This window comes from Aphanomyces invadans (genome assembly GCF_000520115.1).
Source record: "Aphanomyces invadans strain NJM9701 unplaced genomic scaffold supercont1.19, whole genome shotgun sequence".
In the NCBI taxonomy this organism is placed as follows: Eukaryota; Oomycota; class Saprolegniomycetes; order Saprolegniales; family Verrucalvaceae; genus Aphanomyces; species Aphanomyces invadans.
In genome coordinates, this window is record NW_008580164.1 from 601,913 (window position 1) to 626,664 (window position 24,752).

The 24,752-nt window shown below is 55.2% G+C and overlaps 13 protein-coding genes across 19 annotated transcripts in view; 5 read left to right on the forward strand and 8 right to left on the reverse strand.

Annotated features, from left to right (window-relative positions):
* The window catches only part of H310_09015, a 5,604-nt gene extending 2,319 nt beyond the window's left edge, over window positions 1-3,285 (reverse strand). The window contains exons 1-16 of one of the 2 annotated variants that reach the window (XM_008874966.1): window positions 2,907-3,285; window positions 2,645-2,847; window positions 2,403-2,592; window positions 2,245-2,354; window positions 2,114-2,192; window positions 1,984-2,063; window positions 1,718-1,933; window positions 1,570-1,653; window positions 1,420-1,503; window positions 1,260-1,355; window positions 1,080-1,203; window positions 951-1,024; window positions 733-858; window positions 552-682; window positions 288-502; window positions 171-235 (exon numbers count right to left, since the gene is read on the reverse strand). In XM_008874966.1, coding sequence (XP_008873188.1) covers window positions 171-235; window positions 288-502; window positions 552-682; window positions 733-858; window positions 951-1,024; window positions 1,080-1,203; window positions 1,260-1,355; window positions 1,420-1,503; window positions 1,570-1,653; window positions 1,718-1,933; window positions 1,984-2,063; window positions 2,114-2,192; window positions 2,245-2,354; window positions 2,403-2,592; window positions 2,645-2,847; window positions 2,907-3,228 — 2,199 coding nt within the window. In that variant the 5' untranslated portion in view covers window positions 3,229-3,285. The other variant, XM_008874967.1, reaches the window with a different exon arrangement.
* Window positions 3,286-3,296: 11 nt separating this feature from the next.
* H310_09016 (hypothetical protein) lies at window positions 3,297-4,192 on the reverse strand. The gene is made up of 6 exons (XM_008874968.1): window positions 4,104-4,192; window positions 3,988-4,042; window positions 3,903-3,938; window positions 3,785-3,857; window positions 3,693-3,732; window positions 3,297-3,642 (listed from the first exon to the last, which is right to left on the reverse strand). The coding sequence occupies exons 1-6, from the start codon at window positions 4,156-4,158 to the stop codon at window positions 3,383-3,385; spliced, it is 519 nt and encodes a 172-aa protein (XP_008873190.1). The 5' UTR covers window positions 4,159-4,192; the 3' UTR covers window positions 3,297-3,382.
* A 44-nt stretch (window positions 4,193-4,236) lies between these two features.
* H310_09017 lies at window positions 4,237-5,485 on the forward strand. Of its 2 annotated transcripts, XM_008874969.1 has the most exons (4): window positions 4,237-4,492; window positions 4,537-4,729; window positions 4,787-5,176; window positions 5,230-5,485. In XM_008874969.1, exons 1-4 carry the CDS (start codon window positions 4,269-4,271, stop codon window positions 5,431-5,433), a joined length of 1,011 nt encoding a protein of 336 aa, XP_008873191.1. In that variant the 5' UTR covers window positions 4,237-4,268; the 3' UTR covers window positions 5,434-5,485. The 2 variants fall into 2 exon arrangements, with proteins under 2 accessions (XP_008873191.1, XP_008873192.1); XM_008874970.1 differs by having other exon boundaries at window positions 4,787-5,485.
* A 417-nt stretch (window positions 5,486-5,902) lies between these two features.
* H310_09018 (hypothetical protein) lies at window positions 5,903-6,900 on the forward strand. Its single transcript, XM_008874971.1, has one exon. The coding sequence runs from the start codon at window positions 6,029-6,031 to the stop codon at window positions 6,260-6,262; it is 234 nt and encodes a 77-aa protein (XP_008873193.1). The 5' UTR covers window positions 5,903-6,028; the 3' UTR covers window positions 6,263-6,900.
* On the reverse strand, window positions 6,281-6,905 carry H310_09019 (hypothetical protein). The gene has a single exon (XM_008874972.1). The coding sequence runs from the start codon at window positions 6,882-6,884 to the stop codon at window positions 6,498-6,500; it is 387 nt and encodes a 128-aa protein (XP_008873194.1). The 5' UTR covers window positions 6,885-6,905; the 3' UTR covers window positions 6,281-6,497.
* Window positions 6,906-7,239: 334 nt separating this feature from the next.
* On the reverse strand, window positions 7,240-9,988 carry H310_09020 (hypothetical protein). The gene has a single exon (XM_008874973.1). It carries the CDS (start codon window positions 9,894-9,896, stop codon window positions 7,401-7,403), a length of 2,496 nt encoding a protein of 831 aa, XP_008873195.1. The 5' UTR covers window positions 9,897-9,988; the 3' UTR covers window positions 7,240-7,400.
* Window positions 9,989-10,632: 644 nt separating this feature from the next.
* H310_09021 (hypothetical protein) lies at window positions 10,633-12,915 on the forward strand. Its single transcript, XM_008874974.1, has 2 exons — window positions 10,633-11,258; window positions 11,314-12,915. Exons 1-2 carry the CDS (start codon window positions 10,719-10,721, stop codon window positions 12,817-12,819), a joined length of 2,046 nt encoding a protein of 681 aa, XP_008873196.1. The 5' UTR covers window positions 10,633-10,718; the 3' UTR covers window positions 12,820-12,915.
* A 99-nt stretch (window positions 12,916-13,014) lies between these two features.
* Window positions 13,015-15,286, reverse strand: H310_09022 (hypothetical protein). Its single transcript, XM_008874975.1, has one exon. It carries the CDS (start codon window positions 15,231-15,233, stop codon window positions 13,065-13,067), a length of 2,169 nt encoding a protein of 722 aa, XP_008873197.1. The 5' UTR covers window positions 15,234-15,286; the 3' UTR covers window positions 13,015-13,064.
* Window positions 15,287-16,328: 1,042 nt separating this feature from the next.
* On the reverse strand, window positions 16,329-17,274 carry H310_09023 (hypothetical protein; the record flags this gene model as incomplete). Its single annotated transcript, XM_008874976.1, has 2 exons — window positions 16,329-17,033; window positions 17,095-17,274. 2 exons carry the CDS (start codon window positions 17,272-17,274, stop codon window positions 16,329-16,331), a joined length of 885 nt encoding a protein of 294 aa, XP_008873198.1.
* Window positions 17,275-17,292: 18 nt separating this feature from the next.
* Window positions 17,293-17,904, reverse strand: H310_09024 (hypothetical protein; the record flags this gene model as incomplete). The annotated part of the gene is made up of 1 exon (XM_008874977.1): window positions 17,293-17,904. The coding sequence occupies one exon, from the start codon at window positions 17,902-17,904 to the stop codon at window positions 17,293-17,295; it is 612 nt and encodes a 203-aa protein (XP_008873199.1).
* Window positions 17,905-18,036: 132 nt separating this feature from the next.
* On the reverse strand, window positions 18,037-20,006 carry H310_09025 (hypothetical protein). Of its 3 annotated transcripts, XM_008874980.1 has the most exons (11): window positions 19,902-20,006; window positions 19,823-19,845; window positions 19,696-19,771; window positions 19,523-19,644; window positions 19,387-19,471; window positions 19,188-19,343; window positions 19,006-19,145; window positions 18,883-18,950; window positions 18,698-18,835; window positions 18,442-18,643; window positions 18,037-18,383 (listed from the first exon to the last, which is right to left on the reverse strand). In XM_008874980.1, the coding sequence occupies exons 1-10, from the start codon at window positions 19,956-19,958 to the stop codon at window positions 18,492-18,494; spliced, it is 1,017 nt and encodes a 338-aa protein (XP_008873202.1). In that variant the 5' UTR covers window positions 19,959-20,006; the 3' UTR covers window positions 18,037-18,383; window positions 18,442-18,491. The 3 variants fall into 3 exon arrangements, with proteins under 3 accessions (XP_008873202.1, XP_008873201.1, XP_008873200.1); XM_008874979.1 differs by having other exon boundaries at window positions 18,037-18,643; XM_008874978.1 differs by having other exon boundaries at window positions 18,037-18,835.
* An 82-nt stretch (window positions 20,007-20,088) lies between these two features.
* Window positions 20,089-21,762, forward strand: H310_09026 (hypothetical protein). Of its 3 annotated transcripts, none has more exons than XM_008874982.1 (10): window positions 20,089-20,177; window positions 20,235-20,342; window positions 20,393-20,539; window positions 20,585-20,800; window positions 20,862-20,966; window positions 21,024-21,058; window positions 21,114-21,280; window positions 21,339-21,415; window positions 21,471-21,594; window positions 21,670-21,762. In XM_008874982.1, the coding sequence occupies exons 1-10, from the start codon at window positions 20,109-20,111 to the stop codon at window positions 21,696-21,698; spliced, it is 1,077 nt and encodes a 358-aa protein (XP_008873204.1). In that variant the 5' UTR covers window positions 20,089-20,108; the 3' UTR covers window positions 21,699-21,762. The 3 variants fall into 3 exon arrangements, with proteins under 3 accessions (XP_008873204.1, XP_008873205.1, XP_008873203.1); XM_008874983.1 differs by having other exon boundaries at window positions 20,585-20,786; window positions 20,911-20,966; XM_008874981.1 differs by having other exon boundaries at window positions 21,339-21,594.
* Window positions 21,763-21,788: 26 nt separating this feature from the next.
* Window positions 21,789-24,551, forward strand: H310_09027 (hypothetical protein; the record flags this gene model as incomplete). The annotated part of the gene is made up of 2 exons (XM_008874984.1): window positions 21,789-24,468; window positions 24,524-24,551. Exons 1-2 carry the CDS (start codon window positions 21,803-21,805, stop codon window positions 24,549-24,551), a joined length of 2,694 nt encoding a protein of 897 aa, XP_008873206.1. The 5' UTR covers window positions 21,789-21,802.
* Between the last annotated feature and the right edge of the window lie 201 nt (window positions 24,552-24,752).

A 24,752-nucleotide genomic window follows, 5' to 3' on the forward strand; every position in this document is an offset into this window, starting at 1 on the left:
CGCTGTCTTGGCGCGGTAGCGATGCTTGGAGCTGTTGTCGCCGATAGATATCGCGCCAGTGGCTAGCGCGTGGAGCTCTTCTCGCGTCACGACCCCCATGAGTTCACCGCGTTTGGACACCTACTTGTCGTTTCATGCACACGATTTTAGCCGCCATGTCGCGCACATACCACGCAAAGAAAGCTGAGTCCGAGTGACCGAAACTGCCGATACGCCTGTGCAGCTGATGCTTCGACTACACTCTCGAACTTATTCACATGGAAGGACGAGGCATTCCACCCACTTACCGTTGATTTGCCCAGGCGATGGATTCACATACATCTCGAGGTTCACAAAGCATTCTCGATCTGCCAGAGAGAACCTGGACATGTCCAAAGGAGCGGCGTCATCATCCATCGTCTCGGCTTCAAGCACATGCACGTTCGTCAAGTCGCTTTCGAGGTCGCTGCAGGAGAACGGATTCCACGTAGCTTTGTGATGGAGAAGCCGAACGAGAACATGTCTATCCACTCGTCATGCCGTGCGTTCAACGAATGGAGAATGAGGATTACCGGTGGATCGTGCCTTCTAGCACCTTCTCATGCAGCCCCGTCTGACCATCGTGGCGACGTTCGACAACTGCCCAGCACATTTGTTGTGGGTGAAGTTCCAGCTCGGCCAAGAGTGTGCCAACCCTTTCTCTCTGCGCCATGCATTGTGTCCATGCCATTTCTCGCTTGAGTGAACAGCTACCTTGCCAAAGCAGCTCATGGGTTCCGGTTTCATGACCCGCGTCACACTGACATGCTCTGTGCCTTTGGGCGGACTCCAGTCGAGAAACGGAAGTCGCCGGCAATGGATGTGGATTTCGTACAGCCCCTGCCCATCATCCACTCAACACTGAATTGCACCGTCCAAATTGATCGCGTGCCGCGAGATCGCAGCCACACATTCGATACACATCAAGGTACCTTGCTCAGGAGATTTCCGACCCAACGAGCTGGCATCAGTGTCATCATGAGCGGCAGTGCGTACTGCAAATCGCCTACACCGCGATGTAGTGCATGCTTTCGACGTCATGGACTCAAAGGACCACTTGCCTGTGGCTTCCAACAGGATAATGGCCAGCGAAATCGTCATGCGGGTGACGCCACCCAAAACTGCGGCCGCGCCAACGAGCGCATAAGTGCTCAAGTTGACAAAATCCAGCTCGTCCGAATGCATCTGAACGAAACCACACCGTTCAGGTCACGCAACGCAGCGATCGAGTGGCTACGTACCCAATGGCCAGCCACACGGCCCAGCGCAGCACCGACAAGAATGCTTGGAACAAACACGCCAGACGTAATACTAGCCCCAAACACCAGCGCAGATCCCTGGTTGCCGAAAACATCAAACACGTATTCGAATGCGTCGCCGTCAGAGCTACAGGGTACACACCGAAAAGTACAAGAGGGCGAACGCTAGCAAGCTGGCAGTGGTGAACATTGGAGGCGACGCGAACGAGCTTTGTAGGTGTAACAACTAGTGGAGACGCAATGTCGGTGCAGCTGGGACGAGTGTTTTTTCACGGTACGGTGCGAGGGCTACCTGTTTCAGGGCGGCGTCTTGGGGCGACAGGAAGAGACTCGCAAGGTCGTTGTACTGACCAGGGGGACACTTGAATGTGACGAGCTGGAAAACCCCAAGCATGGCATCAGAAGATGATGGGTGGGTTGGCATGCAGCGGGCGGCGTACTTGACGGACAAGATGCGATTTTTCGGTCGTCGAAATCGCCGGGGGGACAGGTTGGCACGTACCGACCCCATCCGAGACGAAATACCAAACGAGACTGAGAGCCACCGACACGCACATGACGTAGACAACGCGGAATGCCAGGGGAACTCGATACAGTTGCGTGTGGTAGATCACTGCCTTGTTCAGGTGATTGAAGGCGGCCCCCAAAGTGCCGCCCTACGACCAGCGTCAACGTCATGTGCCAACGACATGCGAGCGCTACATACCGCGACACCAATCGCCATGAACACAGCAAGCTCCCACGGCAAGTACGACGCTCGGTCGACGGTTGGATCGACCATTTTGCCTACACGCTACAAGTTTCAGAACTTGTTTTCCGCTTGGCTCATCCCGCACCAAACGCAAAGAGCGACGACTTGCTTGCTGTTTCTGAAAAGGAAACCAGGGACGACCCAAAGACGACACATGCAGCGACCTAAGCAGCCATGGTCGTGTCAGGTTGATGTGCAGAAATAGATGGCCCATACCATGGCACAAAAGAAGGCTCGCCAAATGAGCTTTGGGGACAAGAACGAAGCGCCTTCCTCCAGTGCAAACAACACACCTCCGATGGGGGCCCCAAATGCAGCCGCCACACCTGAACGAATGTATTGTCCAAGATGAAGCGAACATGCGTGGGGTATACCTGCCGCCGCGCCACACGTGACTAAATCACGCACGTCTTTTTCCTGCAAGAATACAATCGGACGCCACCCACAGCATTGATACGATCGCTTGGATGAGAAGAAGGCTGCAATGATGGAGGCACTGTGGATCATGGGACCTTCTTTGCCCACAGGCAGGCCGCCCGAGACCGAAAGAATGACCCCAAGTACCTGTCATGGCCATTGAGCGTCGAACTGGAAGACATAACCACAGCAACCCTACCTTGCACACGAGTGTATCCAGGCTCATCCACACTTTGACATGGACGCCGTTCAACGTGCTTTTGATCTCTGGTATGCCCGACCCCGCCGACGCAGGGGCCCAGAACGTCGTGAGGACGCTTGCAATGCCAACGCACCACACGTTGCACGCCACGAAGAAGAGCAGGCTACCACCATGCATGGACGTGCCGGCCACTTCTTGTCCTAGAAATGCCACGGGTCACGACGCACTGCAAGATGAAGCGGCCAGAGGGAGGACGTACCGAGTAGCCCTTGCATCATCTGAAATTTCCACGACACAAGACTGGACGTCACTAAATTGATAAGAATCACGACGTGGGCTGTCGCCACCCCAATGAGAAGGGTCAAGAGCCACTTCGTCAATGAGATGGTCTTGTGGCGCCATGAAAACGACGGCAGGCCACATCCACATGGATCGATCTGTGGCGACACGTCCAGCTCGTCTTGGAGATGCTGGCCGTCTTTGGTAAACCGCGCGTCGTACGTGACGAATTCAACGCTCTCGTACTGAACGAGCTCGTGGGATCCGCTGCCGTGGTGCTGACTCAATGGCCGATACGCCATGCTTCGTGTGGCCTGCGTATGAGTCGGCAATGTTCGCCTCGGCTTTATCGAAGAGCAAGCAACATCCGTGGGGGTTACAAGTAAAACGTCTCGATTTTCGAATGCTGAGAGGCGACAAGCGTACTCGACACTGGTCGACGGTATATGAGAGAAACTAGGACGTCTGAGGGGCCGAAGGGAGCGTGAGCATGGCTGCTAGATCTCCAATCGGTCGTTTGTGCACCATGTAGTCTTGGAATGCTGTCAACGGAAGCGTTGTCGCCTTGTCAGGGAGCACGTCGTGGAGTTTGGCGTCCAAGGTCGCGTCGTTCGCCCCGTGTTGCTGAAATAATGCTTTAATATCGCCTTCAGTGAGTTCGGTCTTGCCCGACACCCTGCCGCCGGGACTACGCTGGATTAACCACTTGTACAGAACTAGTCATGGCAAACTCCGTTTAGCAGTGCGAAGCACTCGGGTTATGTACAAGCCAGCTTGTCGGGATTGTTGCCCTGCTGGCTAAACACCTAGTTCGAATGAATATGATGTCTGGCGTATGCGATGAGTGTATAGAGCTACCATGTACGTTGCAATGAATGATTCGAGTGTCGGTGGTTGGCCTGGTGCAATCGAGCAGCATGCAAGGACACACCTAGTTTCGACATCATGGTGAACTTAGCAACTCTGGGAAGCGTACTCTGCAGGGGTAGTGGCTTGGCTCGACTCTTGCTTTCTAGTCGATTCGAGATTGGGGTGTTTCGCTCCGAAGCCCGACGGTTTACCGGGAGACGGCTGCAAGGAACCTCGCTTGCAATTCAAAGATCATTCGCTGGCTTACTACAACGAACGACCGGCAGTGAGACGTGCAGCCTCCATCGCGCCATCAAGTCTATCGTACGCCCGAATTTCACCTCCAGTCGTTCCACCTCGAAGATGGTTGCTGGCGCGTGCATTGGCGGCGGCACGTGACCTTTCGATGGCTAGCCGTTTTATATCTGCCATGATGGTATCCGGATACCTCACTTCACGACCAATCATCGGGTTAGAGAGCAACTTCAAACTCATGCAAGTGCGTCGCAGCGTCCGAGGCCTTGGGCAAGCGGCACACTTCAGCACCACTCCTGCGAGTCGGTGGTGGGACTGGACACGGCTTACTGCGTGGTTTAGCCCCACACGACCTGCAGAACCAAGCACACATCACGCGGTCGAGCCCGAAACGTGTGTGTTTGTCGACGGCAACAACTTGCTCTACGCAAAGTACTCGCCGACGTGCACGCAAACCTTGTCGTACGTGTACGCACAACATGCTGCGAAATCTTAGCGACGTGTAGCAACGGTGTGGCAATTGGCGCAACGTTGGGTTTCCTGCAAGAGCTGACCCATGTGATGGAGAAAATGCACCCCCATCGGTTGTGCGTATTCTTCGACACGCCCGTCATCACTCACCGCAAGAAGAACGACCCGACGTACAAGGCCAATCGGGATAGAATGGACGACGCGTTGCGCAGGCAGTTCCCACTCACGGTTCGCTCCACGGCACTACTACTACTCGAGTGTGGAGAGACGATGCTCTTCGTGTAGATATCGTTGATGCAGGACTTCGCAGTTCCTGTTGTTCAAGTCCCCGGCATCGAAGCAGATGACATGATTGCGTCGTACACAAAGGCCAGCATCGAGAGCGGATACGAAGTTGTGATTGTGTCAAACGACAGCGACTTCTTCCAGCTCGTCCGGAGCGCGCCGCCCAGAGTATCTCTGTACAAGTTCCGGACACGGTGGTGGATGGAACAAGATGATGTATTGCAACTGATCGGTGGCGAGAGCCCAAAGTTGCATCCCGATCTACGTGCGCTTCGTGGAGACCAATGGGGGAAATCTCCCGGGCTTCCCGGTGGCATTTCAAAAGAACTTGCTGTCGACTTGGTAGTGCGAGCGGGCGGTCTCTTGCCGCTCTTGGATCACCTGGATCACGTATGTCCAAATGCCATTGGGGCATATTGAAATGAATTGTGTGGATCGTGTAGGTTGAGGACGATGCGTTGCGCAGGAGGTTGTTGGATGCGAGGGACATGTTGACACGAGCATTTCACGCGTCAAAGCTCGACGACTCGATGCCTTTGTCGACTCCTCTGCAAAACATGTCCATCCGTCGTATCAACCTGGCAAAGCTCGCCGATATGCTGGGGAACCCGGCGGCGCATTTCCAGTCCCTCGTTCAGAAAGTCTAATCCAGAATTCTGCCGTGGGACAACTCGGTCGCCTGCGAAATTTTCCATGTCATCGTTACCATGTGGGCAACGTGAAGCAATCTGACATGCACATGTCTCAATGTCGCTGACAACCGGGTGAGGGTAGTGTGCCGAGCCTCCACCTCCTGTCGAAGGATGTATTTCACCACGCCAGGGGGCGGCAGACACTTCCAAACGTGCCTCACATCCACAAGTTTGTTGCAAGGCGACGACAATGGCCAGATCGCCAAGTGGTTGATTGGGCCAAGGCGGATGGCATGTTCGCCACTTCCGGGATTGCTGCGATGCCATTGGCTAATTTAAACCAATCAAGTGCGTTGACCATCTTAAAGGGCCAACCAGCACCAGAATTCAGAACATCTTGAAATTTGTATACGACTCTATATTTGGGTCCGTAGAAACCTTGCACGGGGTCCCGTGCATAAAAATATATTTGAAATTTGTATTCAAAAATTAAAATCCTCCCTCCGATTGTTCTGGGTGCGCTGTCGAATTCGTCAGAGGGAGTCTGACCCACGGGACCAACGACCACAGTCCGCGGCAGTCTTTGATTCCCCGACAACTCCCACTGGACATGTGCCCCCTACGATACATCCTCCTCGCGCTTTCGCTGATCGTAGCCTTCATCGGGCTTTCCCAGGCTGCCATGGAGGCCGATGAAACGAGCTCGTCATCAGCTGGCGACGACATCAACGCAGACGGCAAAACGACCAAGAAAACCATGTTCCAGACCCTCGTGGATATGCTCACAGGGCGCTACCTGCTCAACGCGTACTATGGTGCCCCCAACGGTGTCAAAGTCGACTAGCTGCATCCGCGCACTCGCGCCTTAAGTTATACCACCCGCGTCCATTTGCGACGACGACGTATCTAATCAACCAAATTTGTACGACACAATCTTGAGAGTTTGCGTCCAGAGGTTAATAGCGATGTCGCGATAAGGCGGGACCGTTCCTTTCGTGCATGTGTGCAAGGGCAATCGTCAAGTTAGCTGCAGAGGATGACAAAGCAGAGAGTGTGGAACATTGTGGGTTGAGCTTGTCCTATGCAGAGCATCCTCCGTCTGGGCACGACTTGGTCACCACGGGCGCCTTGCCCGAGTCTGGCGTGATTTCCGTGAGCTCTTCGTCCTTGCGAATGCGGCTCTTCTGGGGGTCAGTCAACTTGACCTCAAACGTACCCTTTTCGTTTGCCTTGCCCTGCACGATATTGTACAACAGCATTGCTTCCGCTTCGTCGATGCCCTTGATGAGCGCACTCAACGCCTGGGTGTCATGCACATCGCGGTTTTCAAGAAATGCGGCGCGGACGGCTTTGCGAGCTTCGACAACCGCACGCTTGTCTGCTCCGAACGTCTGCTGGCTCGCTCGCAGGAGGCGTCGGTACCCGCCGAGGACGTGGACCCGAGCAGCCGCTGCTTGTGACGCCATTGTTTCCTGCTTCAATGGACCACATGACGGATATGCAATGAGAACCTGTCATATATAGTATTAACATATACAGGTTATACCTCGAACCAACACATCAGCATGCACGACTATGCCAGACGATGGAAGTGCGGAACCCAGAGCCTCGCCCATCCGCGAGAGTAGTAGAATCCGCAGGGTCCTTCTGGGGACTCTGACCGTCTCCAGCACATGCGCATGATCCATAAGCTTGTTATGGTCAGATTGCTGTCCGAGACTGAATCTTGTGCAACTTACAACGGGGCATCCACCTCTTCAAAGCAGAGGCCATGCCAGGAATGCGGCGTCGTTGTGACGGCGCAATATGTTCGTCAGCATTGTCATTTGCAAAAATGATGCAAGCGCCATGTGCGCAATGCTTGATGTCGACTCCGAGACCTTGAACACGGTTCTTATGTGGCCCACATGGGTAATACAGTAATTCCTCGTCGCCCCAAAGCACAGTTTGCAGTGCATTGTTTGATGTGACATCAAAGGGTGCTACAAGAACTGCGACGAACGCGGCGCTTCTTCGGCCTGGAACTGTGGGGTCGACGCTAGGACAGATGGAGGAGTTGTCGCAAGGATCCATTGCCCCGTGGCCTGTTCGGCGTGCTGTTGAGCCCAGGCTATCACGTCTGGCGATCCAATGCGGATGCTTGCATGGGAAAATAGCCACTTGACCACATGCAGCTGGCCAAAACTCGCCGCTTGAATCACCACCGACGTGTCGGCCGCACACACATGTTTGTGCAAGTATGTCACGACGGATATGTGACCCATTTTTGCAGGTCCTTCGAGGGTCTTCGACGTGCACTCGACCGTTTGGTGCGTGTGCAGCCACCGCACGACGTGCAAGTGGCCAAAATATGCCGCATGACTGAATCCTGACGGTGAGCACCGAAGTCCATGATCGTGGAGTTTGATCACAAGAGCCAGATGGCCGCCTTGTGCGGCTACGTCCATGGCTCTTTCCGTCGACACACACCCCGCGTCGAGCAAGTATTGCACCGTCGCCAGCCGACCGATTCTTGTTCCTACGAACAGCGGCACGGACGTGGCAAAATCTTGGTCCAACTGGTGCTTGATCCATTGCAAGCACGACAACTCTCCATTTTCCGTCGCACACATGAGGGTCACGGGCGACATGGGCAGCCCAAGCGTTGCATGGAGCCACTTGGCGACGCCGAGATGGCCAAATCTGACGGCGGCATCGATGGCGACGGTGGGGCACCCGTCCGTCCGATTCGCATTGAGGTACAAGAGCACTTGAAGGTGCCCATGCTTGGCAGCAAACTCCATTGCGCGTGGCGCAGTGGCGTCTGTACGATGGAGGTGGAGGAATTCGACCATGACGAAGTTTCCGATAGCCGCTGCGTTTTCCATGGCGCATTGCGTACACCCTTCTGTGCGGTTGTAATGGAGCCACTTGACGATGCTGAGATGGCCTTTGGCCGCCGCTCCGTCCATCGCCGCAACAGTGCACCCTTCCGTGCGATGCTCGTGAAGCCATCGGACAACGTCGAGATGGCCATTCATAGCGGCTTTGTCCATCGCTTCAGTGGATGCGAGACATTGTCCTTGACTGTCTAGCCACTGGACAATGTTTAGGTAGCCGCAGCCTGCGGCAGCATCTAGAAGATCGACGTGCGTCACACCAATTTCTGTGAGCCACTTGACCAAGTCCAAGTTGCCGCTCCTGACCGCCATCCACAGAGCGTTCGAAGTGCAAATGGTTTGCTCCTGCTCATGCAGTAGTTTAGCGGCAGCCAGGTGGCCGCCCACGCAAGCTTTGACAAATGCGTCGGACGACACCTTTTGACCTTGATTCACCAGCCATCGGATGATGTCTAGCCGACAGTATCGCGACGCCCATACCATGGCTTCAGCCCAATGCACATCGTCTGGACGGTGTTCAACGAGCCACTCCATCACGTCCAAGTGGCCACCTTCCGCGGCATCACTGAACATGAACCGCGACCCTCCCTCGCTTCGATTCGCATGCACCCACTTGACAATGTCGAGGTGCCCGTTCTGTGCAGCCATCCCGAGAGCGTTTTCCGAGCACCCGACGAATCCACGATGCTCATGCAACCACTGAACCATCGACAAGTGGCCATTCTTCGCAGCCAAATCCATCGCTTTCTCCGTGCTTGGCGCGTCAAGTTTGTGATGCAGGTACTCCACGACGGTGATATGATTGTTTCCCGCCGCCTTGTCGAATGCGTTCTCGGTGAACCCTTCGTCACGTCGGTGCGCATGCAGCCATTCGGCAACGCTTAAATGACCGTGCTCGCATGCCCAGTCCATCGCTTGCTCCGTGCAGCCTTCGTTGCGGTGGGCATGAAGAAACTCCAGAACGTCAATATGGCCATTCTTGGCCGCATTGTCCATGGCCCGCGTGGTGCAGCCTTCGGATCGATGGTCATGGAGATACTTGACAACGTCCAAGTGCCCGAACTCGGCCGCCATGTCCATGGCATCTTCGGAGGAAGGGACGGCTGGAAACTGCTCGTTGAGGAAGCGAACGATGCCAAGGTGGCCCTCCCTCGCAGCAGCAACCAATGCAAACGCCGAGCATGTCCATCCTTCACAATGTGGATGCTGCACAAAATAGTCAAGTACCAATCGCTGGTTGTTCCAGGCCGCGACGTCAATCAACTGGAGCATCGATGCCGGAGTCACTGGTGCATAGCTCAGTGCAACCTCCACGACGTCCACACGGCCAGAGTACGCAGCATGAACGAGCATGTTCGCGTGCATGTCATCGACGAGATCAAACAACCGAGGCAGCCGTGACAGTCCGTGCTCGTTGAGCCATGGATCGAGCACCGTGGCCAAGGCATTGTACGCGCCTCGGGGAAACACATCCCGCGTGAGATGCGGTGGGATTTGAACGTGACCGATCCCACGTTCGTCAGGACTCGGAAACTCGAGGTTCACGTCAGCGACGCACGGCGAGGAGGAAACACGGCGGTTGAGGGCAACGTACGCCATACTTCACACGGATCCGCGCCGGTCCTTGGGATGTCCACTGCCACCTCGCTGCCCTCCCGCAACGGCTTGGACACTGCCACCTCGCTGCCCTCCCGCAACGGGTTGGACACTGCAAATTCGTCGCGTGATTGGGTGATAATTCGTGATTGTTTTTGCGACATCCAATCAACATGCACCCTGCATGTGCTTTGGGCCGAGCCACCATTTGCCAAGGGGCATCCAGCTCGGCCCATTTTGGGGGGCGACCCAAGTGAGCCACGCAACCGGAGCAAGCGCTGGACGTTGGGCTGGGCTTGTGCCAAAAGCAAGCACATGTCAACACCAGCCGCCAGATTTGTGCATGGATACGTCACGGCAACCTTGGCGAAGATCCACCAGATAGGTAGAAGTTATAGGAGTTAAGGAGCGCAGCGGTGCGAATCGTGGATGCCTGTGTGCAGATGATTTTGAGCCACAGCAAGGCCGTGTTGGTTTGGCCATGTTCACCACGCATGGCAGCGCAGTGCTTCACATGAGTGGATGCCCCGAGCGAGCTGCCATGGGTATGACCGCCTGGCGAAGATGCATCAGGGCCATCGACCAACGTCTCCTTTGAACAGCGACAAATGTGCGGGTCGCACGGACGGCGAGAAGGATGAGCACCCGATACCACTTCCAGCCCACATCCGAGGCATGTTGGCAGCCACAACAGGATTTTCAATAAAGGTGAAAAATCCAACTGCATTTTGTAAATCTTCTCCCTCGCCTTTCTTGGAATCCGGGGGTTCCGTGAGTGGATATGCGGACGATCGTGGCCATATCTTCATTCGGTCACTCTCACTCATGCGACTTGCTCTTGGAACGGTGTGCGTAGCTGCTGGTATGGTCATGGCTACAGGTCCCGCCATTTGCACCAAGGACATTTCCGTCAAGAGCCTCTTGGTTCACGGGTGCGTCTGCAAGCCATGCCACCGTTGCGTGTACACAGCTCTTGGTGGCTGTCAACTGGACGTGTCGAAAGCGGTCACACTCAGCGACGGCAGCGACGTCCCGACGCGGCAGCCGCTCTTGGATCCACATGCTTGGTTCTTGACAGAAGCTGAAATCACAGCTTCTCGCAATGGAGTGCCTCGTCACGGCATGCATGCTTTCTCGTCCAACAACTCGGTCCACGTGTTTGCAGCAACGGACGAGTATTTTCGAGCGAAGTACGACGACATTTCGGCTACGACTGCTCAAGACGCCGTGTACTTTTCGGCATGGACACTGAACGATGTGGCCATCATCCCAGACGTGAATCCGAACCTGACGCTGCAGACTCTGTGGGGTGAAGCGCTCCGTCGAGAAGTTCCGATGGCCATGCTAGTGTGGGCGAACATTCGGGTAAGCGAAGCCACCCATCAGATTCGAGTTGCTAGTCACACTGCTTGCGCCGTAGGACGCGAAACCCACCATGGCCATGTTCAACTGGTTTCAGAATCAAACGCCCAAGGCCAACACGTCGCAATTCATTCTAGACGATCGTGTGACTCCGTTGTCGGGATCGCTCCATCAAAAGTTTACCGTCCTGAGACGCCATGGCAAGTGGGTCGCGTACGTTGGTGGCGTTGACTACAGCGTGGATCGGTGGGACACCAAGTTTCACAACAGCACCCAACTTCGAAAGGCAGCCAAGATCAAGGTCGACTACGACGGATGGATCGATGTTCACACGAGAATTCATGGCCCTGCCATCTCGGACGTGCTCGGGACGTTCCTCGGCAGATGGAACAACCCGACTCTTCCCTCGATCCCCATGGCGTTTTCGCTGGCGGCGTCCACATCCCCCAATGGAACGGACATTCCTCAACACCTGCCGGTCGTGGCGATGCCGCCAACAAATGCAATCGGCACCCACCATGTCCAAATCACTCGCACGTACAGCTGTGTGTACACGGGGTACAACTCGTTCGCGCCGCGAGGGGAGACATCGATCTTGGCGTCGCGGCTGAAGGCGATCCGGAACGCTCGAAACTACATCTACGTTGAAGACCAGTACTTTGTTCACGTGCCCGAACTACTCGCGGCGCTGGTGCATGTCCTCCCGACCATCCAACGCCTCGTTGTCGTCACATGCAAACGTGGGGCCGTGTCTGCCGCAGCCGGCTACGACAAGTTTTTTTACGACATGGTGGCGCCGCTTCAGGTCAAGTTTCCCAACAAAGTTCACGTGTTCCGGACCATCGACTCGATCTTTGTCCACTCGAAAGTCGTCCTGATCGACGACGTGTTCTTGTCGATCGGGTCGAGCAATTGGAATGTCCGGAGCATGACGTCGGACGCCGAACTCACGACAAACATCGTGGACGCCGCCACGACCGTTGGCGACCATCACGTTGCTGTGGCGGCGTTGGCGCGGCAGTTCCGCGTGGCCAAGTTTGCCGAACTAACCCGGTTTTCCATCGATTTTGACCCCCTGACAGTCGTACAAGCCGCCAACGCACTCGCGGCGTACGCCACATCGGTCCCGGACGCTCTCATCGTGCCGTACGACGTCCAATATGAGCTCTACTTTGACCTGTACAACGTCCAAGGTATCGTTGACGGCGACGGCCGTTGCAAGCCATCGGGACCTTCGACCATGCTCAGCGCTTGCCGACCACTGTCTCAAGACACCAGCAACCCGATCCTTCGAGCGGCGTGCGACTGCAGGAACGACCCTCACCAGCGGGACGTGTCAACTTGCATGGCTCAAATGGTGAATGTGGCAAACTTGGCCGCGCAGGTTGAATCTACGCGGTTGTGGCAAAAAGCTGCGTTGGTGGCGTTCGCCGCGGCTGCTATCGGGTGTTGTGGGGTCCTCCTTGGTCATTTGTTTCGTCGTCACTGGCGTCGACGTGTCGACCAAACTCTTGCGATCAAGGTCCGTGGTTGTGAGAGGGAATCGTTGTTGAGTTCGCGCTAACTTGTTAACTTGGTCCATTTCCGTCGCACATGACGCCGACGGCACGGAAAAGGGCACTGCCCTTGGCACATGCCGCGGCTCGTCCTGTCATTTCCCCATTCAACGTCAAACTGGCACAAGCCAGAGGATGGCCAGGCCATGACTGCGCGTTATAGCCGCTCTGCGGGGGCGCGAGGCGCGGTAGTGTTCAAGGCATCTGTCACGATGGAACATATATATATATATTTATGGATACATCAGCAGACTTAGTCGTCGTCTTCGTCGTCGACAACGTGCAAGTTCAGGCGGTCTTGCTCGTCAATGTACGTTTCGTCGATTTGCTCGGCAATGATGCGGATGATGAGCGCGTTCGACATGATGTTCATCACGGTCGAGAACCGATCGAGGAGGACGTCGATAGCGACAATCCAAACAAAGTACGTTGGCCGCATCACCGAAGTGACGTTCGTTCCAGACAACGTCGTGACCCCCATGGCTGCCCATACGCTCATGAGGCCAACCAACCCGCCGTGCGGCAATGGAGGACAGCTCCACGAGTTGATCACGCACGTGAAAAACATGATGAGCAAGCGACTTGCAGTCACGGCCGTGTCGTCTTCGGGATTCACTTCGGCCCCCGATCGACTGAGGTACTCGGTGCGCAACAGAAACACCGTGCACGCTGCCAAGTAGAACGCGGCGCCGTCGAGGTGGATGCCCGTTCCAATCGGCAGCAAGAATCGCGTGAGTTGATGCGATACCGTCTGTGAATTGTCAATCGCTTTGACCGTGATGGGCAATGCCGCCAACGACGATCCACTCCCAAACCCAAAGTTGATTGCGCGGCTCATCTGCATCATGTACGAAAACGGGTTGCGGCGCGTGCAGAGGAACGTCATGCCAGGCAGGACGACGACCATGTGGAGTACAGACCCCAGGATAAAAATCAACAGGAGGGTGAGGGGAGGCTTGAAATCGTCGGCTAGGTTTTCAAAGAACGATGACGACCGCACGTTCAGCTGAGGCAAGATGAGCCGCATCCGCTTGACTATGTTCGGGTCGCTGATGTCTTGAGACCCCCACCCAATCACTGCCTGAGCAGTTGGGTCCTCGGGGACGAGGAACGCCGACGCGACGAGAAAGATGACCGCGACCGGGACAAAGTTGATCACCCACCCGATCATGATGAGAAAGATGCTGTTGAGCTGGCGAAAGAGGTCAATCACTGGGTTGTTCACGCCAAGCATCGCGAGCGCAATGCCGAGCGGAATCGCAAACATGACCAGACTCACCAGCTGCCCGTCTTTGGTGAACGCCGCCACAATGTTGTCCGTCACCAGTGTGTCGGTAAGGTTAAAAAACACAGCTTCAGCGGTCGGCGCCTTGACCAGCCAGTTCGAGGCCGACTTGAACGTCCGGTTCAGGTCCGTGAGCGCGAGTGTTGCGATTTTTGGCGAGCATACCATTCGCGTCGTGTTGGTGGACCGGTCGAAGTGGGTGTTCATGAACAAGGCAGCTCCGTCCGCCGCTTTCATCGGGCACAAGAGGTTTACGGGAACAGCGGGGATGCCGTTCCGCCAGTTGGACCAACCCGAGGCGTTGGAGCTATTGCCCGAGAATGCCAAGCCCGGAGATTGGAGCTTTGTCTCGACCCGGAACAAGTTGTCCGGCAGCATTGTAGACAGCACCATTCCTTGCCCGACGGCCAGGATTGTCGTGACTAGGCACAGGAGCAACATGCGCCACCCCACCATGCGGCCTTTCTTGAGCGAGTAAATGTCGGCGACACCGATCGTGACGTTGACGAAGATCATGGGAACAATCAAACACGAGAGCCCGCGAATGAGAAGATCCCCCGGGAGGTAAATCCACTCGTTGATGCTTTGCTTGAGCTTCAGGAGGTTCACTGCTTTGTTGAATTGTTCCAGCAGCGCCTCCGGTGACAACGCGTCCAGGTCTTTGTATACAACATCCGCGTGAGCCAATGTGTCGATCATGAACGCAACCAGGACACCGAGGACGATGGCGATCACGATGCCCCAAATGCCAAAGTATAGCTTCTTGTACCATGCGCCTTCAATTGTCCACAAGTATGCGTAGTATTCGTCGTTAAGCTCTTGCGGCTTTGAGAGGTGCGTCTGGGATGCTCCGAGGATCGCGACGTCTGTTTCGTAGGTTGCTGATTCGACGGGCACCGGGAGAACGCCGCCATTTTGGTGCGCGCCAAACCGGTGCGTCGTGTCGTTGTCCACCGATGACTTTCGTCGGGATTGTTGGCTGCTGTGGGATGAATGCACCGATGCGCGGTTGTAGTGGTTGGCAGCATCAAAGTTGACAACGATCGGCGCGCCAGACGCAACGTCCGGGTCTGGCGTGGACACGAACTGCCGAAAGTCGGTGCGGAGCTCGCCGCGCGGAGGATATCTGGCGGCCATGCGATGTGGCTGGACCAGAAGTGCGAATGCGCCGCAGTTTGGAAAGTATAGCAGCTTCCATCTGGTTCACCTGGTCTGTGTTGCGGGGTGCCGATTCCCGCGATGCCATTGGTGGGACGTAGATGACAGGTGGTTCCTTGGTAGAGGCCGACACCACTCTACCGTTCGGAATAGGCAACGTTAGCACCAAGTCGTCCGTTCGAGGGCACGTTAGCCGTCCGTGGGCTGAAGTGGCGGCTACCCAAGTGCATGAGCAGGCACATTTCAGGGTCCTTCCGCTTCTTGTCACAGCCGCATGAAGCTGCGGAAGAAAACCGATTTTGAATTGCAGTATATGACAACGTTTCGAGCTGTCTTAAATTTATAAACTTTTACATTATCACAAATATGCATTTATGCAAGAATCGTCCATGGTGGGTCGGTTGTTTCGATGTATTTCGAGCGATGAGAGTACTACTTTTGCAGAGGTTGTCGACGAACTATTGGATTATACAGGTACATCATAATCGCGAATCCATACAGTTCTCAAATGTGCCTAGTCCTGCTGGGTGTAATTGTCGAGAGCAATCGCCGAGAGCATGTCCACAAGCGTCGAGGACCGACTACAAGTCAGGTAAATGAGCCACAGTGTGCGAGGCACTGAGCCAAGTCCGCAGCTTGGACTGACATGACGCTAGAATGAGTGATTCGAGTCGGGGTCCATGTCGTTTGGGGGCTCGTGCGAGTCTGACCATCACTTCCGACGCTCGTCGGTGGGGAGTCGACTCGGTATTCCTCGAGCTGTTGAAATGGGAGGATTAGTGCTCCTGTACCACTTCTATGGCTACAGTCCTCTGCCAATCAAACGAATGCGGACCGCGGCGCAAAAACATGTCATCATTCCACGCGCAATTGAAGTCCTCTTAAACTGTCAGGACGATAACATAGTTTCGAGTTCGGCGACCCAGCGTCACCATGCACGCAGCAACATTGTTGCTGCCGGACACCTCTCGCAGCATCCGTTGGAACGCCGTCTTGCCGCGGAACACCGGCGCGTCCTCGCCAAACAGCCAACAACACAATCGGATTGCACATCGCTCAGGTCGTTTAAATCAGTTATAGGTCTTCATTGCGCAAGAAGCTATCGACCATGGCGAGGGCCACTTCTGGCTGGTCCATGGGCACCATGTGGCCGGCGTTGAATACACGCAGGAAGGCCATGTTCGCATACGACCGAGAGTAGCCCACCTGCTTGCCTTGAAACAGCGTCGGTTTGTGCGTTGCGTTGCGGTACTGGGCTTGGCCCGACCACGGCAGCGCGACTGTCCACGCTTCGTTTCCTTGCCAATTGACCATCAAGTCGGCGTCGCCGGCATAAATCAGGACGCGGATGCCGTCGTCGAGCATGGGGGGGAGCAATTGAGAGTACACTTTCATCCAGTCGCGTGAGAATCGTCGATTGATGTCAAAGTTGCATTCTTTCCACTGGGGCACGCGGACCGTGTTGACGCCGAGCTTGGCCATCGTGCCGGGCGAGTTCAAAAACGCTTCAATGTAGCTGAAATCGTAGCACCCGACGCCTTGCTGGCCGGGGCAGTCCTGTCGAATGTCGTACGGGTTACGCGCCGTCGTCGTAAACAGCGGCGTGACGAGGTTGCCGTGGCAAAATGCCAGAGCGTCGTCGCACACCGCCGCATCGTGCTGGCATGCTTGGACGAGCCGAATGCATTCCGGGACGAGCGCATTCATTTCTTCCTTTTGTTTGTCCGACACCAACGTCAAGTTGTACGCGTTGTCGACCATGTCCGTTGCGTGCGCGTACTACAGACACGTACACGGTGAGGGATCGCCCGACGTCACGGGTGCGCGCCTCTGTCTGCACCTGTATCAGCGGATCGGTAAGGCCGTTGCCAATGGCAAATCCCTGAAGGGGAATGCGAAGCCCCTTGGCGAGCTTGTTCTGCGTGTACACGTAATGGGCGGCGGCAGGGACGAAATGGCCAGCGTACGACTCGCCGAAAATGTAAAAATCGCGACCCTGGAACGACGGGTTCTTGTGCATCCATCCCTGCAAGAAGTATCAAATGTTCTCGCCGACTTGGTCTTCGTTCTCGTCAAAGTCGCCCGGTGCACCGTACGAGAACCCGACCCCCGTCGGCTGATCGAGCCACAACATGTTGGCAATATTGTTCCACGAGAGCGGATTCAGTTGCGTCTTCAGGTCCTTGTCCACCACGCACGGTCCGTTTTCATGCAGCAATGCCATCAAGCTCGAGCACCCTGGCCCGCCCGTGAGCCACAGAATCAACGGATCCGTGTGGCTATTGCGTCGGGACTCAAAGAACCAGTAAAAGTAGTGGTCGTCTTCCTTGTGGGGGAGCTTGATGTACCCCGACTCTTGTCCTGCGATACCACAAAACAGATCGTCCTCGTTCGTGTCGTTTCTTTTGATAAACTTCTGGACCGGATGGCCTTGTTCCGACGATTTGTGCAAGCTGGACACAGTCGACATCATGGTAAGCGGGGCCAGCCAGTGCGCGGATGCCATGACGAGGCAGCACCCACCGAGAAACCCCAGGAGCAGTTTGTGGGACAGCCACGACGACGCGTGCTGGTACCGGCCGCGCGGGGTCAGCGGCGTCGACTCTGTCACGTCGTCCTCGTCAAGGCTGATCGCTGTGTACCCCGCCATGGATGTATTCCGTGGCAAATGGAAAAGTTGCGATGACCTTTCCAACGATTCCGAAACTTAGAACACCCGTTGCCGACCAATCAAAACTTCGAATTCCTTTCGCGGACCAATCAAAACGTCTGAATCGGTATCCTTCGCCGCCGTTGTCCCGGTGACCTTTGGCCACATGCGGCCTCGGGTGATTGATGGGCGAGCCAGCTAACCGTCCAGGGCGAAGGTCCTGTATGCTTGGAACAACTCCAGCACGACCGTTCGTCGACGCCCTTGGCTTGGAATTGGAACGCGGGACGGGTCAGAAACACTTGCAACGGTTGGAAAGCAGTCGGTCGATTTTCGTTTTTCGGCATTCAAGACATTTCTGCGCACTGTGCATGACGCCACACATCCACGAACTAAATATGCGACTGCACTTGATGCATTGCGTGGCATGGAAGCAAGCGCTCTTTCCCTGGTTGGTGTGAGCCACCACGGCTCGAGGGCTACAAAAAACCTCGTGACTCGGCAATTGAACGGCGGTCTAAAGGCTGCAAGACATACACTTGGAATTGGGCTGGAAGGTTGTATCATTAATGTTTCAATGCGCACAGCTATGTCGTTTGAGCGCGCTGGGGCCGGGACGCGATGGCAGGGTCGATGGTAAATCCTCCGAAAGCATGCGAGAGCCGTTGGAGGTAACTCAAAAGCAAGCTCTGAATGTCACGCAAGGTCAATTCGACGACGATTTCTTCCAAGAACACCCCTACAACACCAAACCAGTTCTTGACCATGTAGTCGTCCGACGGTAGAGATGTACCCAAGCCAACGACAATTTCACGGCGGGGACTTGATTCCAATGTGTGGCCGATGGCTCGATGGCGCATGAGCTCCTCTGTAGTAAGAGTAGCGGAGCCCGCAAGCGTCGGTGGTACGTACGAAGGATCGAGCCACACTCCTACGCACATATTTGTCAGCGCTCCGGTCAACATGAAACATTCCTACCCAAAAACTGGACGTGGGCAAAGAGAGAGCTGAGCCGTGCGGCGTACCGACCAAGGGTATCCTTGGTACTACCGACGGTCACGATGAGTTCCAACGCTCCAGGCCCCATGGTATTGTTTCTACATCGTTTCAAACTGGGCCGAGTTTGCTCGTTCGACGACCGCCACTGCTTGCTTTCGCAACGTCCGGCCGAAACCAAACGCTAAGCTGGTCAATTTGCCCATGGTGTTGTTTCCCACGGCGTTGACGATGTCGCGCTCCATCTGCCGAGATTGTCAACCGCTATAGCGACATGGATGACACACCTTGGTGAGTTCATGAGAGGTTGCGTGGGCCTCGGGCACGAGGTTTGGAAAGGGTCGTACGAGGTCGGCCTTGGACTCTGCCAACGCCGTCGTGATGTTGTGCAGAGCGTGATCAAAGATGGTTTGATTGTCGGCCGACGTTGGCGCCGGCATGGCCTACATGGCTCATCTCATGCTGCGCTGCGAGGCGTGAACGTACCTGAAGAATTTTGAACTGGGTCGCGCACACGTCGAGGAGTCGTAGCTTGTGCTCAAGGCCAACAAGACGAACTCGGTCGAGGAACCTAGTCGTTGGTCGCGTGGGGAAACAATACGGGAAGGGAACGGCGATGTACCAAATTTCGCGTGGAGCATACAGCGTAGGCGTGAGGTGGCCGCCCGTGGCGATACAGCCGTGGATGATGCGCATAACTCCAAATACACGGAGTGCCCCGGTTTCAGGAGGTTCGAATGCATTCTGAACGCGCAGTCAGCCTCGCGTGCACATCAGACACGTACACATACGTACGTCACGAATGCAGCCACGCTTTTCCAAGAGCTCCGCCGAAAACGTGAGTTGACGTTGTCCGGCTCGAGGAGATTTGCTGGTACAACACGACAGTCAGAGCAGTCCCTTCAAGGTGGGTCGTACGTACATGGCCACTTCTGCATCCATATCCTGTATGGACGCGCGACATGAGCCGATGTCCTCCATAGAGTTCATTCTATCTGTACCTCGGAGCCGCCATCGTCCAAAGACGAGTTCTCGATCGCGGCGTCGGTCAGCGCCATCGCAGAGGAGGGTGGTGCTTCGATATTTGATGCCAAATTCGTTTCAGATTTCGTCACGATATAACACTATTCATCATCTTCACACTAATTGGTGATTTTCGGATAATCGACAAAAATTCGGATGATTCTTGCGATCTCAATTCCCGGACGATGATGGAGCTGTTGCGGGTCAGCGGTCTCCTTGTGCTCCTAGCAGCATTGAGCAGCCCCTGTGCTTCGGTATCGTTGATCTCCGTGCATTGTAGAGGCTGAGCTTATTGCGTGCGTGCTTGATAGGAGGATACTTGCGATGCCTTGGGGGAAACCAACTCGTGCACCTTCGTGCGTTCTGTTTTTGAGCGCGACCTGCTTCAACGCACACCGTCGTACCAATCTATCCTCCAGGCACGTGCTACACGCGTGTGAAGCGATGCCTCATGATGGATCTGACGTAGGAGGAAAAGCGACACAGCTCAGATGTCGACACGAAGCGCTTTGCTGGGGAAACGCTGGGGTATGTGACACCGTGGAACAACCACGGGTACGACACAGCCAAGCTCTTTCGTTCGAAGTTTACGTACATTTCACCCGTGTGGTACCAGGTTGAATCCATTGTCTGATGCTTGAATCTCATCGACCTCGTCCAGATCCGCCACAGCGACCACGGGAAACCGATCTTGACAGGTGGTCACGACGTCGACGTGGGATGGATCGCAGCAGTCCGCGGAAAAGTGGCTGGACCACACATTGTGCCGCGGTTTATGTTTGAAATGAACTCACTGTCTCCACAAGAATCGACACGCATTGTGCAGCTGATCCGCCAGGAAGTCAAGTCGCAAGGGTTTGACGGTATCACGCTAGAGGTGCGTCCCAGTGGCATCGTCTCTCACTTGTCCATGGACACAAAGCAAATTTGTGTCGCAGATTCCTGTGCTCCAAGTCACCTTTGATTTGATTCGGTCGTTGGGCCAAGCCTTGAAGGAGGATGGCCATCTCTTCATCTTGGTCCTGCCCACGAGCCAGCGCAATGTACGTCAATATCTCTCGATCATGCCAATTTCTTGATGTGGCCGTCGACTGCATCAGGGGCAACTGACCACACCCACAGAGCTGATTGCGAAGTACGTCGTAAGATTGCTTGATGGGCCTAGTCGTGCAGAGTCACGACGGCCCTAGGGTGCTGCCGTTCGTCCATCGATTCTCCATGAACGCTTACGATTACTCGAGCATGGGCCCGAATGCTCCCTTGCCGTGGCTCAAGGCGACGTTGGAAGCGCTCAAGCCCCTCAAAAGCAACGAAAAGTTCCTCATCGGTCTAGCTTTCTATGGCTACGACACACGAGGCACGTTCTGTGTGCGAACGACTTGACCGATGATGGTTCTCATGTGACGATGTTGCAGACCCGATTGTCGCGTCCAAGTATCGCGAGCTCCTTGAAACTCACCGTCCCGCAATCGAATGGGACGGCTCGGCGCACGTACAGCAACCCCTCGGTCAGTCGTTCGACGTCGTCATCACGCCGTGTGGCGTAGGAATGCTTTTTCCGCTACCCAAACCAGCACGTCGTGTACTACCCTTGCCTCCAATCGATTCAAGACCGTCTCGAGCTGTACACGTCGGCGCAGACTGGCGCAGCGGTTTGGGACATAGGACAAGGTGCGTCGACTGGACTCCGTCTCGCCCATCCAGTGAACCTGGATTGTCGCGTCACTTACATCGCCGCGCTCGTAGGACTCGACTATTTCTTCGACCTCCTTTGATCACAAAGCCAGAAATTGCAATACAATTCGGTTAAATCGCAGTATTATCCGTATTTTTGTGTTGTTGAACTTCCATACTCGTTTGGCTATTGCGCCTCTTCGCGATGCTCAAGACTCTGGTGAAGCGGGCGCTGCGTAAGGACGCGAGCGATGAGGAAGATGCCACGAGCAAATCAATTAGTGTAAGGACGAAAGCAAGAAGCTCGAAGCGCAAGCAGAGCCAAGTCCTCGACACGACTATCTTTCACGCCATCACGAAGGCGGTTGTCGATCGCCGAAGAATCAGTAGCTCGGAGTTGTGTCAGGCGTTTGAAAAGTACGACGACAACGAAGTGGGTCTCGTCACAGAATCCTCGTTCGCCAAGGGTCTCGTCAAGATCGGCATCAAACTAAAACCCGACCAAGTCGAGTCGCTCGCCGACTGCTTTCGCCGAAGGACGACCAAGAAAGGCGGCGTCGACATCGACTACTATGCGTTCGTCGACTTTGCCATCCAAGAACGCGACTCGGACATACTAGAACAAGTTGGAGACAAGCTCCGTCGAGCGATAGTGTCCTACAACAAGAAGACAGATCGACCGTGGAACGCCATGGACGAACTCCGCCGACTGGACAAGAAGGACCGGGGACATATCTTGCCGGACGCTCTGCGTGGGTTTTTGGAGTCCAACCGCACGCTTGAATTCGAGTTGTCCGTCAAGGAAGTGTCTGCGGTTGTCGAACGCTTTGAATTCGAAGACGACAGAGGCAACACTATTGTCGACTACGAGCAGTTTGCCAAGTGGCTCCAGCCATCGATGCACGTCGACCTCAACGAGCTTCATACTCACGTCAAACGACTCTTTGCCAAAGCTCAAGACGAATGCAACGTCAGCCTCAAGGCCATCTTTGAGGAAATCGACGACGACGAGAGCGGCCACATCACGGCCAAAGAGCTCAAGGACGCGCTGCGCAACATGGGTCTGCCCATCACGGACTCTCAGATAAAGTGCTTAGTGGACGACTACGATGTCAATGGCGACGGGAAGATCGAGTACAGTGAGTTCACGGCGGCGTTTGCTGGCAAATTACCCAAGAACGATTCGAAGCACAAGCAAGATGACAACGAAGACACCGCTGAGGACACCCCTGCGAAGACAAAAGTCAAGGACAATCCACGAGCGCTCATTCCAGTCGCGACACTAACCCAGATCGAAAAGGCCGTCGTGCGAAAGAACGGCCAACGCATCAGCACCAAAGTACTTTGTGAATTGTTTGAAAAGTACGATTCCGACGAACGCGGAGTCCTTGACGACGCGACGTTCATCAAGTGCATCGGGAAGCTAGGAGTCAAGCTCAAGTCCGACCAAATGAAGACGCTTGTCGAGTGCTTTCGAGCGCGCCCCACGACGTCGACCAGGTCGAAAAGCAAAACAGCGGGTAGAGACATCGTGGATTACTATGCGTTTGCCGACTACGCGACGAACATCCCCGACACGAACAAGCTCGCGGCGGTCGGGGATAAAATCCGACGCGCCATCAGTCGTCACGAAAAGAACGCCCGAGATGGCGCCCCTGCGTTTAATATCGGCGACGAGTTGCGGGCCATGGACAAAAAGCACCGTCTCTGGCTTCCGTCCGACACGGTTCGGGCGTACTTGGAGTCGTCCAACAGCCCTGTCGATTTTGAGCTGACCTCCAAAGAAGTGGCGCTTGTCGTTGGTCGATTCGAGTTTGAATTTGACACAAAGGGCACTGTCGCAGTTGACTACGACCAACTCGCGACGTGGCTCCAGCCAACGTTGAACATGGACGTCAAGCAACTAAATGACCGTGTCAGTATGTTAATACAAAGGGCGAAAAAACAGCACAAGTTGAGCCTCAAGGAGGTGTTCGACGAATTTGACGGCGATCAGAGCGGTAGCATCAATCGAAGCGAATTCAAACAAGCTATTCAGGCCATGGGGTTGCCGCTTACCGAAGCCCAAGCTTACTGCCTGGTGGACGAGTACGATACAAGTGGCGATGGGCGGATCCAGTACAATGAATTCTCCGCTGCGTTTGCGACCAAGTCGTCGGCAGACGACAGCAGCGATGATGGTGTTGCCAAGAAGCGTAAAAAGAATGCGACAACGACCAAGACCTCCAATGCGGCGGCATCCCGCCTTATCCCTGTTGCCGCCGAAGAAGCCATTGCAAAAGCCGTCCGGGGCAAGCGAAAGCTCAGTCCAACAGCATTGTGCGAAGCGTTTGAGCGGTACGACAAGGAAGAAAATGGCCTCGTCGACGAGGCTACGTTCACCAAAGTGATGGGCAAAGTCGGGATCAAGGTCAAGTCAGATCACTTGAAACGCGTGACGGACTGCTTCCGTCAGGGCAAGTTTAAGAAAAAGACCAACCCGGACATTGACTACTACGGGTTTGTCGACTATGCGACCAACATCCCGGACACGGACAAACTCGCCGCTGTCGGGGACAAGATGCGCCAAGCCATTGTCCAGTACAACAAGAGGTCATCGGACCAGCACCCGTTCAACTTGCTCGACCACTTGCAAAAGCTCGACAAGAAGGCCAAGGGGTGGTTGAAGCCCGAGGTGTTTCAGTCCTTTATCGAGTCGAATCGACCTATTGCGTTTGACTTGACCGAGAAGGAAGGCCAAGCCATCATGGAGCGATTTCGATTCGACTATGACGACAGATCATCCGGTGTGGACTACGATCAAGTGGCCAAGTGGCTGCAGCCCACGCTACACTACAACGCGAAGGAACTGCACAAGCACGTGTGCAGGCTGTTTGCAAAGGCCAAGAAAGAATTCAACATGAGTTTGAAGGAGATCTTTGAGGAGATCGACGACGACGGATCTGGCCATGTAACGCGAATGGAGTTCGACGATGCCCTTCTCGGCATGGGCCTTCCACTCACGGGAGGCCAAATCAAGTGCCTTGTCGACGAGTACGACCTCAACGGCGACGGGAAAATTCAGTACGGCGAGTTTGCCAAAGCTTTCAGCAACCCCGTGGACACAAGCGACGACGACGTCGAGGACGTGCATGCGCAAGCCAAGCGGAAAAAGG

Coding starts and splice junctions, on each gene's coding strand:
- H310_09016 (XM_008874968.1), bottom strand. CDS start 4,158: ATGCACGCGCCAGCAACCATCTTCGAGGTGGAACGACTGGAGGTGAAA. Junction 4,043..4,103: donor ACTGGAGGTGAAATTCGGGC/GTACGATAGACT, acceptor CGTTCGTTGTAG/TAAGCCAGCGAATGATCTTT. Junction 3,939..3,987: donor TTCCTTGCAGCCGTCTCCCG/GTAAACCGTCGG, acceptor CGAATCGACTAG/AAAGCAAGAGTCGAGCCAAG.
- H310_09017 (XM_008874969.1), top strand. CDS start 4,269: ATGCAAGTGCGTCGCAGCGTCCGAGGCCTTGGGCAAGCGGCACACTTC. Junction 4,730..4,786: donor GCAGGCAGTTCCCACTCACG/GTTCGCTCCACG, acceptor CTCTTCGTGTAG/ATATCGTTGATGCAGGACTT. Junction 5,177..5,229: donor TCTTGGATCACCTGGATCAC/GTATGTCCAAAT, acceptor TGGATCGTGTAG/GTTGAGGACGATGCGTTGCG.
- H310_09018 (XM_008874971.1), top strand. CDS start 6,029: ATGTGCCCCCTACGATACATCCTCCTCGCGCTTTCGCTGATCGTAGCC.
- H310_09019 (XM_008874972.1), bottom strand. CDS start 6,884: ATGGCGTCACAAGCAGCGGCTGCTCGGGTCCACGTCCTCGGCGGGTAC.
- H310_09020 (XM_008874973.1), bottom strand. CDS start 9,896: ATGGCGTACGTTGCCCTCAACCGCCGTGTTTCCTCCTCGCCGTGCGTC.
- H310_09021 (XM_008874974.1), top strand. CDS start 10,719: ATGCGACTTGCTCTTGGAACGGTGTGCGTAGCTGCTGGTATGGTCATG. Junction 11,259..11,313: donor TAGTGTGGGCGAACATTCGG/GTAAGCGAAGCC, acceptor CTTGCGCCGTAG/GACGCGAAACCCACCATGGC.
- H310_09022 (XM_008874975.1), bottom strand. CDS start 15,233: ATGGCCGCCAGATATCCTCCGCGCGGCGAGCTCCGCACCGACTTTCGG.
- H310_09025 (XM_008874978.1), bottom strand. CDS start 19,958: ATGGCGCTGACCGACGCCGCGATCGAGAACTCGTCTTTGGACGATGGC. Junction 19,645..19,695: donor AGCGTGGCTGCATTCGTGAC/GTACGTATGTGT, acceptor CTGCGCGTTCAG/AATGCATTCGAACCTCCTGA. Junction 18,836..18,882: donor TGCCCACGTCCAGTTTTTGG/GTAGGAATGTTT, acceptor ATATGTGCGTAG/GAGTGTGGCTCGATCCTTCG.
- H310_09026 (XM_008874981.1), top strand. CDS start 20,109: ATGATGGAGCTGTTGCGGGTCAGCGGTCTCCTTGTGCTCCTAGCAGCA. Junction 20,967..21,023: donor TGCCCACGAGCCAGCGCAAT/GTACGTCAATAT, acceptor CGACTGCATCAG/GGGCAACTGACCACACCCAC. Junction 21,059..21,113: donor CCCACAGAGCTGATTGCGAA/GTACGTCGTAAG, acceptor CGACGGCCCTAG/GGTGCTGCCGTTCGTCCATC.